Genomic DNA, 12,043 nt, shown 5'->3' with positions numbered 1-12,043 from the left:
CAATTACTATGAAGATCTCAAGGGGTTAACAATCTTCGTAAAAGCTGTTTCTGATAGCTTGAGGGGTGCAGATTTGAAAATGGGTAGATTATATAGGGGGTTTTGATGCTAAATATGTAAAATTTCATTCAAAACTGTATTTATCCCCAAAATAGTCAATTCTGAAAATCCGGAAAAGCGATATTCTATTTGTAAGCCGCGTGACGTCAAAATAAATTATCCAGACATTTCAGAAATTATGAAAATGTAAAGTAGACAAATGGGAAATGTTATTCAGCAACTTATTTAGGTGGTAAATCTATCTGCCTGAAAACGCAATGATTTAGAATTTCGAAAATGGCAAATTTTTCAAAAAATTTATCATATTTTCTTTTTTTTGTAAATAAACGCAAAACTTATCTGCCAAAATTTACCACTAAAATGAAGTACAACATGTGGGGAAAAAACAATCTCAGAATCGTTTTGATAAGTAACAGTGTTCAAAAGTTATAACCATATAAAGCGAAGCAAGTCAGAATCCAAAAAATCGGGCTGAGCCTTAAGCTGTAAAATGGCTGCGTCCTTAAGGGGTTAAGGGGTTAAAGCTGTCTACTGCTTCCTTTATTGACATGTCAATTTAAGAGGAAACTAAGAAACTGTTTCTTGTAAAAGGACTGCCGCCTGAACAGGGACTTGAACCCTGGACCCTCAGATTAAAAGTCTGATGCTCTACCGACTGAGCTATCCAGGCTCTGAAACAGCTCTCACTGAGATAGAAAAAAATACTGAGGTTAAATGAAGGAGAATATAAGGTCCTCATAGTCCATTAACGGCAAAATGAAAAGTTCTTGATTTCATAAATACTTTGGAGTATTACTGTTGAAGTTGTTAGAGATCTTCATGCAAATGGACATAATCACTCAATCAAGAAATATATGCTAAACTTCCACACTGTAAATATGGTTTTAAAGAAACATCAAAGATATAAATGTATCTATTCTCAGTGAGTTTACAATGTCCCTAGATCTTTAACATACAGTAGCCATACTTTCCAAAGGACGTAAATAGAATTTGATTGCATTAAGGTACATATTTGAAAGTATAATGTCATACTTAAAGCTGTCTACTGCTTCCTTTATTGACATGTCAATTTAAGAGGAAACTAAGAAACTGTTTCTTGTAAAAGGACTGCCGCCTGAACAGGGACTTGAACCCTGGACCATCAGATTAAAAGTCTGATGCTCTACCGACTGAGCTATCCAGGCTCTGAAAAAGCTCTCACTGAGATAGAAAAAAATACTGAGGTTGAATGAAGGAGAATATAAGGTCCTCATAGTCCATTAACTGCAAAATGAAAAGTTCTTGATTTCATAAATACTTTGGAGTATTACTGTTGAAGTTTTTAGAGATCTTCATGCAAATGGACATAATCACTCAATCAAAAAATATATGCTAAACTTCCACACTGTAAATATGGTTTTAAAGAAACATCAAAGATATAAATGTATCTTTTCTCAGTGAGTTTACAATGTCCCTAGATCTTTAACATACAGTAGCCAAACTTTCCAAAGGAAGTAAATGGAATTTGATGGCATCAAGGTACATATTTGAAAGTATAATGTCATACTTAAAGCTGTCTACTGCTTCCTTTATTGACATGTCAATTTAAGAGGAAACTAAGAAACTGTTTCTTGTAAAAAGACCTGCCGCCTGAACAGGGACTTGAACCCTGGACCCTCAGATTAAAAGTCTGATGCTCTACCGACTGAGCTATCCAGGCTCTGAAAAAGCTTTCACTGAGATAGAAAAAAATACTGAGGTTAAATGAAGGAGAATATAAGGTCCTCATAGTCCATTAACGGCAAAATGAAAAGTTCTTGATTTCATAAATACTTTGGAGTATTACTGTTGAAGTTGTTAGAGATCTTCATGCAAATGGACATAATCACTCAATCAAGAAATATATGCTAAACTTCCACACTGTAAATATGGTTTTAAAGAAACATCAAAGATATAAATGTATCTATTCTCAGTGAGTTTACAATGTCCCTAGATCTTTAACATACAGTAGCCAAACTTTCCAAAGGACGTAATGGAATTTGATGGCATCAAGGTACATATTTGAAAGTATAATGTCATACTTAAAGCTGTCTACTGCTTCCTTTATTGACATGTCAATTTAAGAGGAAACTAAGAAACTGTTTCTTGTAAAAGGACTGCCGCCCGAACAGGGACTTGAACCCTGGTCCCTCAGATTAAAAGTGTGATGCTCTACCGACTGAGCTATCCAGGCTCTGAAAAAGCTCTCACTGAGATAGAAAAAAATACTGAGATTAAATGAAGGAGACTATAAGGTCCTCATAGTCCATTAACGGCAAAATGAAATGTTCTTGATTTCATAAATACTTTGGAGTATTACTGTTGAAGTTGTTAGAGATCTTCATGCAAATGGACATAATCACTCAATCAAGAAATATATGCTAAACTTCCACACTGTAAATATGGTTTTAAAGAAACATCAAAGATATAAATGTATCTATTCTCAGTGAGTTTACAATGTCCCTAGATCTTTAACCTACAGTAGCCAAACTTTCCAAAGGACGTAAATGGAATTTGATGGCATCAAGGTACATATTTGAAAGCATAATGTCATACTTAAAGCTGTCTACTGCTTCCTTTATTGACATGTCAATTTAAGAGGAAACTAAGAAACTTTTTCTTGTAAAAGGACTGCTGCCTGAACAGGGACTTGAACCCTGGACCCTCAGATTAAAAGTCTGATGCTCTACCGACTGAGCTATCCAGGCTCTGAAAAAGCTCTCACTGAGATAGAAAAAAATACTGAGGTTAAATGAAGGAGAATATAAGGTCCTCATAGTCCATTAACGGCAAAATGAAAAGTTCTTGATTTCATAAATACTTTGGAGTATTACTGTTGAAGTTGTTAGAGATCTTCATGCAAATGGACATAATCACTCAATCAAGAAATATATGCTAAACTTCCACACTGTAAATATGGTTTTAAAGAAACATCAAAGATATAAATGTATCTATTCTCAGTAAGTTTACAATGTCACTAGATCTTTAACATACAGTAGCCAAACTTTCCAAAGGACGTAAATGGAATTTGATGGCATCAAGGTACATATTTGAAAGTATGATGTCATACTTAAAGCTGTCTACTGCTTCCTTTATTGACATGTCAATTTAAGAGGAAACTAAGAAACTGTTTCTTGTAAAAGGAGTGCTGCCTGAACAGGGACTTGAACCCTGGACCCTTAGATTAAAAATCTGATGCTCTACCGACTGAGCTATCCAGGCTCTGAAAAAGCTCTCACTGAGATAGAAAAAAATACTGAGGTTAAATGAAGGAGAATATAAGGTCCTCATAGTCCATTAACGGCAAAATGAAAAGTTCTTGATTTCATAAATACTTTGGAGTATTATTGTTGAAGTTGTTAGAGATCTTAATGCAAATGGACATAATCACTCAATCAAGAAATATATGCTAAACTTCCACACTGTAAATATGGTTTTAAAGAAACATCAAAGATATAAATGTATCTATTCTCAGTGAGTTTACAATGTCCCTAGATCTTTAACATACAGTAGCTAAACTTTCCAAAGGACGTAAATGTAATTTGATGGCATCAGGGTACATATTGGAAAATATAATGTCATACTTAAAGCTGTCTACTGCTTCCTTTATTGACATGTCAATTTAAGAGGAAACTAAGAAACTGTTTCTTGTAAAAGGACTGCCGCCTGAACAGGGACTTGAACCCTGGACCCTCAGATTAAAAGTCTGATGCTCTACCGACTGAGCTATCCAGGCTCTGAAAAAGCTCTCACTGAGATAGAAAAAAATACTGAGGTTAAATGAAGGAGAATATAAGGTCCTCATAGTCCACTAACGGCAAAATGAAAAGTTCTTGATTTCATAAATACTTTGGAGTATTACTGTTGAAGTTGTTAGAGATCTTCATGCAAATGGACATAATCACTCAATCAAGAAATATATGCTAAACTTCCACACTGTAAATATGGTTTTAAAGAAACATCAAAGATATAAATGTATCTATTCTCAGAGAGTTTACAATGTCCCTAGATCTTTAACATACAGTAGCCAAACTTTCCAAAGGACGTAAATGGAATTTGATGGCATCAAGGTACATATTTCAAAGTATAATGTCAACTTCATTGCAGGCCTGCCTTAAAAGGAGCAGCTAACATCGGTTCATGGGTCCTCCCCATTCAATTTCTGCGTTAGAAAATTGGATATGTGGCCAGAGCATGACCTCTATGCCTTGAAGGTGTTGTCCTTCCTTTAGGCCTGTGTGATGTCAGAGGACATGTTCAGCACTGCCAGTTGTGTAATCACCAACAAGAGGACCCAACTATCCAGATTTAGCATGGACATTCTTACTTTCATTAAGATGAAACAGGCATGAATCCCACTCGATTTGTACCAGCATCTGATTAAGTTGGTAGAGAGTGAAATACTACATACCCAAATTTGTCAAATTCTGAATTATTTCATTTAAACTTGAAATTGTAAAATTCAGCATTAGAATTTAAGCTTGAGATTGTCAAGTACCACAGTAGTTGTATTTTATCAGCAGTGAGGGGGAAGATTAGTTTTTATTGTCATTGCTTCTTTAAACCTCTGTGTAAATAACTGGGTGTGCCTTTAAATGCTGTGACATTAAAAGCAATTTTTAATAATTTTTTTTACTATTATTTCTTTGTTTATTAAATATTTTTTATGTCATGTTTTAATTAAAGTACTATCCACAGCACATTTTTGTCAGGGCAACTGCTCTGTTATTACCACCATTTTACAGCCCTCCTGCCATTACTGCCCCCATTTTAAAGCCCCTTTTGGATGTTAAAAATCGGGTCCCCATTGATTTCAATTGAGTTTTATGTTCAGGTTCAAGTCCAGGTCCCAAAGTGAATTCTCCCCAAAACACAAATTTTGCACAACCAGCCAATCATTATATGGAGCATGTACCAGGTCCATTTCATGAAAAACTCCTAGAACACATTCATAGACATGGTTTTTAGGAGTAGTTTTTAAGAAAGCAGAATCTTTGCAGACAGTTTCTCCTATGCATCCGATGAATAAAATAAATATTCTTTCTCCCTGTTAACTGTAGATTCTGTGACTAATTTATGTGCACTGTCTACTGATTCTAATGTGCAGTAACATATTTTCTTATAAGAAACTAAGAATTAACTTTGTACATGGTTTGCCAAATCATTTCTACAGAAAAATGCTTACGGGTCATGAAAGTAACATCTGGTTTCAAAATTGAAACCAAGATGTTATTTTTAAGTAGTAGATTGTTTCAGAAAGTACCCCTTACCTCGTCTCTTATAGTGTAATCTATCTTGGACAACTTCATTATGACAAGGGAAGAAAGAATGGAGCAGTTCAATATATCAAAGGCAGCAGTTCTACTACTCTTTGCCGTATATGTAACAGGTAGGTAGGTTTCTCTATAGGTAATATTTACATGTGTCAGGTGTCTTACATAACTCTATGTGGCCTTTCCACTGCAGCTTTTATATCATGTTCATGGAAATCAGAAGTCACCATGAAGTCGATATTTATTTTACAAATATTCATTAATATTTAACTTTATTTCATTGAAAATTTGTAAATAGTTATATTGTATTGTACCTTGCAATCTTACATACTTGGATTTTTATGGTGGTCTTTAGTCAATTAAAGAAAACTAGTAAACTTAATATCAACCCACTCATTTAAAAGAATAAGGCTTAATATGTAGTATATTTGATCAAAATAATCAATACTGATTAGGTGTTTAGATATTTAAAAAAATTATATATATATACATAAGTTACATACGTTTTTCTTTAATCAATGTTATTAATTAGCATTAGTGAATGTGTGGTTATTAAAATGTTTTATATCTATATTTTACGGAAATCAAAACACTTATGTGTAATACTACCATAACACTCCCTTTAACACTTCTGAAATTTTTAATAAAGGGCATGTCACGAAAAAGCCAGAATGATCTATATAAACAGTGTTCACCATTTTTATTGCTGCAAAGTACTGGCTGGAATGCCACATAAAAGAAGGCATGAAGGAGACAAGAGTCTTGCACTTTTCTGTAAATAGTGATTATCAGGGGTGTAACTTTAGGGGGTGCAGAGGTTGCGGTTGCACCGGTGCCCAAGAGGTTTAGGGGGCCCTTATGGTGTCACTTTCCCATATGATAAGACTATTACTATAAACCATACATTGTAGTCGGGGGCCTGGCACAGACTTTGCACTGGGGCCCATCAGCTTCTAGTTACACCACTGGTGGTTATACATAACACTTCTTAAAGGTATGCTTCTTGGCAAGCATTTTAATCAATGAAAAACTCAAATGAGCCGAATTTTGACATGTCAGACTTCAATCATAAATCTACCGCTAGGGTGAGTGTTTATTAATTCTGTCTAAACTTAGCCTAGGCAGTTTACAAATGTGCCAGATTAAGCACAGCTTCTGCTGCTTGACTTTAAATTGTTTGGCCTATATATATATATATATATATATATTCTTCTTTTTCTGGTATATTTACAAACTTTTTCTGTCTTTTTCATATTTCATATCCCAGGCTATTCTAGGTATGCAAGTATGCCACATAATGCTACATGATGCAAGAAAAGTTTTTGTTAATAATATAGTTGTTATGTTTGAGAAGCTCAGGCGTACCTGTTCAGGTATTCACTGTAAATCTGCCCTCAATTTTCTTGTTGACCACATTGTAAATCACTTTTTTCTTAACATGTTTCTATTTTCAGATTTTTTTTCTATTTTTTTGTCCAAGCTCTAGTAAAGCATATAGTAATGTTTTATCCAGGAGCCCAATGCACATAGGAAGCAAACATATGGCAGAGTTTTTAGACATATAGATACAAGATTAAGTAAGATTTGCAAAGGACAATTTCACTATGGGTGATTTGGGCGGTTGCCCAGAGCCTGGGGCTCCCAGGGGACCCATTGCCGCCCCCAACTCTCAGTATCACTCCCACTTCACTGTGTCTCCCTCCATCTAGCAGCCAGTAGGTGGCAGCATCCTGCAGCAAACGATGCATCTGCTGGTCTGAAACTAACTGGCATAGCCCAGAAATGAGTTGGACTAGTCGACTTTTTATTTTATTATAGTGTGTTTTTTTTACATATTATTGTTTTCACTCAAAAAAGGTTCTAAATTTTAGTGGCAAAAAACAATTAATGTTAGATTTTAATGTAACGTTATTACTACCCACATCTATTTCACACATCTTTCTTTACCCGATGCAGTCCTAGTAATTTTAATAGTATTTCCTTTATAAAGGATTGCAGGGTTGAAGGACCAAAAAAGTCAAAAAGAATAATAATCACAATGTTCCAACACACTGTCAAAATAACTCAAATAACTTCCAGTATGTGTCAGACAGGTTGCTTTTGGTACATAAAGGTGCCAAAGATTTGCTGCCCCATATACATCCCCACAGACGGGCGTGTGAATGAACCCTTACACTGTTTAGCTTTAATGAATACATGCATTAAATATCATATTAGCATGTGTATTTTACAAACAGTTTATAATGACAACAGTATTTTCCTGATGCAAAACCAAATAAATAAGCAATGTGTTTTTAGGTCAATATTATGGTGGCCAAGACTATGTATTGATAGACAACAAGTGCAAGTGTGTCAAGGTGACCTCTAGATTTGTCCCATCAAAAGAAGACCCAAATGAAGAGATTCTAGAAAGAAATATTCAAATAACGTGAGTGAAAAGAATTGTTATTTTTATAAAACAATATTTTTCTGATTTAATACTATCTTTAATGACCATTTAAGACATATGTGGTTGGCAATATGGTCTTATAGCAATTAATGAATGTTACTAGGAGTAACTTTGCAGAGAGTTTTCAGTTCTCCTTGTGCTTGTGAAATTTTTTTTGCAATTCTATTCTTCTATTGCAATTCAAGATTAGATATATATAATCTTGCTACGACATAAGGAAAGAATCAAGGACATAATCCAATGTAGCAGATTTTATATATCATTAATCCTGGGTCAACCAGAGTATACTGTGAATTTTAAAACCAGCATCTTGATCCTGACAGTGTCAACTTGTGTTTGGACTTGCCTCATTACCAACAGCAACAGAACATCTATATGTTGATATATACAACTAAAACCAGAAGAAATAATAGCTGAATTACACAATGCAAGGTCCAGAAATGAAAGCTCAGGGTACCCTATTTGCTAAGGGTATTCATTATTACAGACCACCAGTCATCCTTCTGTGACTAGCACATTTTATCCTCTCGCGTTACAAGCTTTTCATCTTTCCAATATCAACTCTAAATTTCTAGAGGGACAAAAAAAATTGTCAGAGCTTTTAGCTGCTTTATGTAGCCAATTCAAATGACCCCAAAGACTGCATTCTAATTTCAAATTGCGCCATAGCTAATCATTCTTTTTATTACTTGATAATTCAACATTTAACATATTTTTCTGTATATTGCCCACAGGATTCCACTGAGGAGCCGAATGAACATTTCAGATCCAACTTCTCCATTAAGAACTGAATTTTATTACAATCTTTCAAATCTGTAAGCAATGATTCTATTTATTTTTTTAATAAAATTAGAATGTAGCATGTATGGTGTATACCATTTTGTGCACATATGCCCTGTTAGGACACAGCTTTAGTCAGAATAGGGACCAAAACTGTTCACTTTGATTGACCCTTCCTGAGAGCAGTTAATGAGTAACCTTTAAAAGAACTTTGCGTACATGAGAAGTACAGTGTGTAAATGAAGAGTAACACTATTTCTAACCATTATATGAAATTCCTTTTGCATTTACTAGTTGTTATCTCCTCTGCATAAGTATTCATCAAAAAGCCTTATCATGAGGTTAAATGCTGAGTTGTAAAACCAAACACTGCCACTTCACCATGAACAGCGATGAACTTGGCAGTTAATGTAGTCTCTTCACTGCGGAACACCAGACAATCCCAATAAAGTTTGGCGATAACATTCTTGGCCTGTCGATTTGAATGTGTGCATTTCTACAAACAGTAGAAATGTAATACTGTAATGAGTAGTTCTTGGTCTGGTAAGGTATGTGACTAAAGGCAAAATGTAAAATTGGAAAAAGGGTAGAAGAAAGCAAAGGCAATTCAGTCAAGTATTTAGTTGTGGAGATTTGGGTGGTACAATCGGAAAATTTACTTTATTCAGATAGCGATCCTACAGCTTTATTTTAATGCTGAATACATGATCTGATTTCATTTTGATACTAAACATACAGCTTTCACCATAAGAAGTACCATTTGAAAAAGCAGAAATGTGCATGGGGCACATTGGGGAAGATTTACTAAGAAAGTTGGAAACTGCACTAAAAGTGCTCTTTCTATGTATAATGCTGGGAGCGACCGATTTATTAAGAATGTGCGCCAGAAATCATGAATCTGTCGCCTTTCTGCACTGTCTCAACAGAGTTCACCGACCTTTCTGTGGTGCACCATTCACATACGGCATGCGACAGACTTTGTATGTTAAATACGGCGCACGGTCCGACTGAGCGCCAGAACACACCCTAGTTTGTGTTGGATGGTGGGTAGTGCAGCTAGAGTTGCAAAAGAGTTGCATGTTACACAATGGGGGACATTTATTATCGTATCTGCGCCTAAAAAATGCCATGATCTTTGGTTTTTTTTGGCGCAGAATAGTTGCGGATCAAGTGTGCGTGTCCTAACTTTTCCACCTTATCCGTCACATTTATGTGTATTTTGTCTGCATTTTTAGGCGCAATTTTTGGCGCACAATAGACCAGGAGAAAAATGGTCAGAGAGCAAAATTAAGGCGCAGTCTATGTAAGTTTTTGGCGCACATCTCATTGATGTCTGCATTTTTATGGCACATGACTGATTATTACCGTCTACCCATTATTTACTTACAGCTGTGCGCCACTTTAAAACATCGGGCTGTGCTTTCAGGAGACTGATCTCCAATGCAGACAGTCGTGCTTGCACCAGAATTAGTAAATCTGCCCCAATATTGGCCCAGACACTTCTTAAATACCTGTGCAAGCAGATTACACCTAAAAGAACATGCAAAGCCCTTAGTAAATGTGCCCCATTATTTTAGTTGTTGGATCAATAAAGAAAGGCTAAATGGAAAGAACATTCAAGGCCCTGACTACAATTTTGTAAGTGGGACTTAAAGTGGCTTTAGTGCTTATGTAAACTAATAAAAAATGAATATTTTTCTTTTTTATATTTAAGCTGCAAAAAATGTGACCCTGTGGAAATTGAGATTGGTGGTGAACTAGTTCTTGTTACTCAGGATGAATGCAGTAAACATGAAGATGATTCTTGTTATACATATGATAGAAACAAGTGCTACACAACTGACGTTACCTTCAAGATAGATGGAAAGACAATGATGAAGAGAGTACCTCTAAATGAAGATTCCTGCTATGAATAAATATGAAATAACCTCAAACTGACAAATATATGCTTTGTTCATGCATTCTCTATTGCTTTTTTATACTTAATAGCATCTTATCTTATTTGCCTAGTCATGCAAACCTGAAGCTGTGCAAAAAGCCATTTATTACCATGCATATTAATAAAGGACAATTTAATTTCCAACTCATTTTATAGTTTTATTTACCTTATATACTCGAGTATAAGCCTAGTTTTTCAGCACAAAAATATGTGCTGAAAACCCAAACTCGGCTTATACTCGAGTAAACAAAATATAGGTTTTGCCAGGTTTTTGTGGTAAAATTAGGGGCCTCGGCTTATACTTAGGTCGGCTTATACTCTAGTATATACGGTACATAATTGTTAAGGGTGGGTTACCCACTTGAAAGCAGGCTCTATGAGGGAGGGTGAAAGTGTAAAAGCCTGACACCTCCAATTATTCTACTTAAAAAATCTAGCATGATAGGGTTTTATAGACTGTTACACTATTACACTGTTACCCTCTGCCTGGCTCCCACAGCTCCTCTGCAGTGAGCACGAAAAGGAGGGTGAAAAGTAGAAAGCCATGGATGAAAAATATAAGAATATTATCACAGTCACAGTGCCTGGAAATATGAGTAAGGGTGAATTCACACGACCGTATGGAGGACTTATAGGAAACCTACCACTTGAAGTGGCAGGTTTCTGATGGAAATACCGGGCACCGCGGTTTAAAACACTAACAAAAATAAGCTCCGGCACCAGCTCACCCTGAGCTGGTGCCCGGTATTTCCATCTGAAACCTGCCACTTCAAGTGGTAGGTTTCCTTTAAGTACAGCCACAAGCTTGCAGCTGTACCTACAACTCTCATAGACGGCAATGGGCGCACGGAGCAATACCGTGCCACACATGTGTGGCACCGCAACCTCTCCGTACACAGGGAAAAAATGGGAGATGTCCTATCTTTCCCTGTGTGCACGGACGTATATTAGGGAACCATATTATTGTAGTTATATTCTTGTAGATAGGGGGCAGTATTATATTGGTTGTATTCTTGTACATAGGGGGCAGTATTATATAAGTTCTATTCTTGTACATAGAGGGCAGTATTATAGTAGTTGCGCACTTGTACATAGGGGACAGTATTATAGTAGTTATATTCTTGTACATAGGGAGCAGTATTATAGTAGTTATATTCTTGTACATAGGGAGCAGTATTATAGTAGTTATATTCTTGTACATAGGGGGCAGTATTATAGTAGTTATATTCTTGTACATAGGGGGCAGTATTATAATAGCTATATTCTTGTACATAGGGGGCAGTATTATAGTAGTTATATTCTTGTACATAGGGAGCAGTATTATAGTAGTTATATTCTTGTACATAGGGACAGTATTATGGTAGTTATATTGTTGTACATATGGAACAGTATTATTGTAGTTATATTCTTGTACATAGAGGGCAGTATTATAGTAGTTATATTCTTTTCACATCAGGCAGAAAAAAACACTAGAACCGGCCCTGTGCAGCAGGTAATAAATATGAATACCTGGTTGGCTGCAGG

The 12,043-nt window shown here is 35.6% G+C and overlaps 1 protein-coding gene and 2 non-coding genes across 3 annotated transcripts; 1 reads left to right on the top strand and 2 right to left on the bottom strand.

Moving 5' to 3' along the window:
* Positions 1-1,171: 1,171 nt before the first annotated feature.
* TRNAK-UUU (transfer RNA lysine (anticodon UUU)) lies at positions 1,172-1,244 on the bottom strand. The gene has a single exon. It is a non-coding gene; the product is annotated as a tRNA-Lys (tRNA).
* A 1,469-nt stretch (positions 1,245-2,713) lies between these two features.
* Positions 2,714-2,786, bottom strand: TRNAK-UUU (transfer RNA lysine (anticodon UUU)). Its single transcript has one exon. It is a non-coding gene; the product is annotated as a tRNA-Lys (tRNA).
* Positions 2,787-5,309: 2,523 nt separating this feature from the next.
* JCHAIN (joining chain of multimeric IgA and IgM) lies at positions 5,310-10,663 on the top strand. Its single transcript, XM_072126605.1, has 4 exons — positions 5,310-5,467; positions 7,650-7,779; positions 8,535-8,615; positions 10,295-10,663. The coding sequence occupies exons 1-4, from the start codon at positions 5,389-5,391 to the stop codon at positions 10,494-10,496; spliced, it is 492 nt and encodes a 163-aa protein (XP_071982706.1). The 5' UTR covers positions 5,310-5,388; the 3' UTR covers positions 10,497-10,663.
* The last annotated feature ends 1,380 nt before the right edge of the window (positions 10,664-12,043 follow it).

Source organism: Engystomops pustulosus, chromosome 1 (genome assembly GCF_040894005.1).
Source record: "Engystomops pustulosus chromosome 1, aEngPut4.maternal, whole genome shotgun sequence".
Classification (NCBI taxonomy): Eukaryota; Metazoa; Chordata; class Amphibia; order Anura; family Leptodactylidae; genus Engystomops; species Engystomops pustulosus.
Note: the sequence above shows the minus strand (reverse complement) of the source record. Positions and strands in the feature narration are given on the sequence as shown.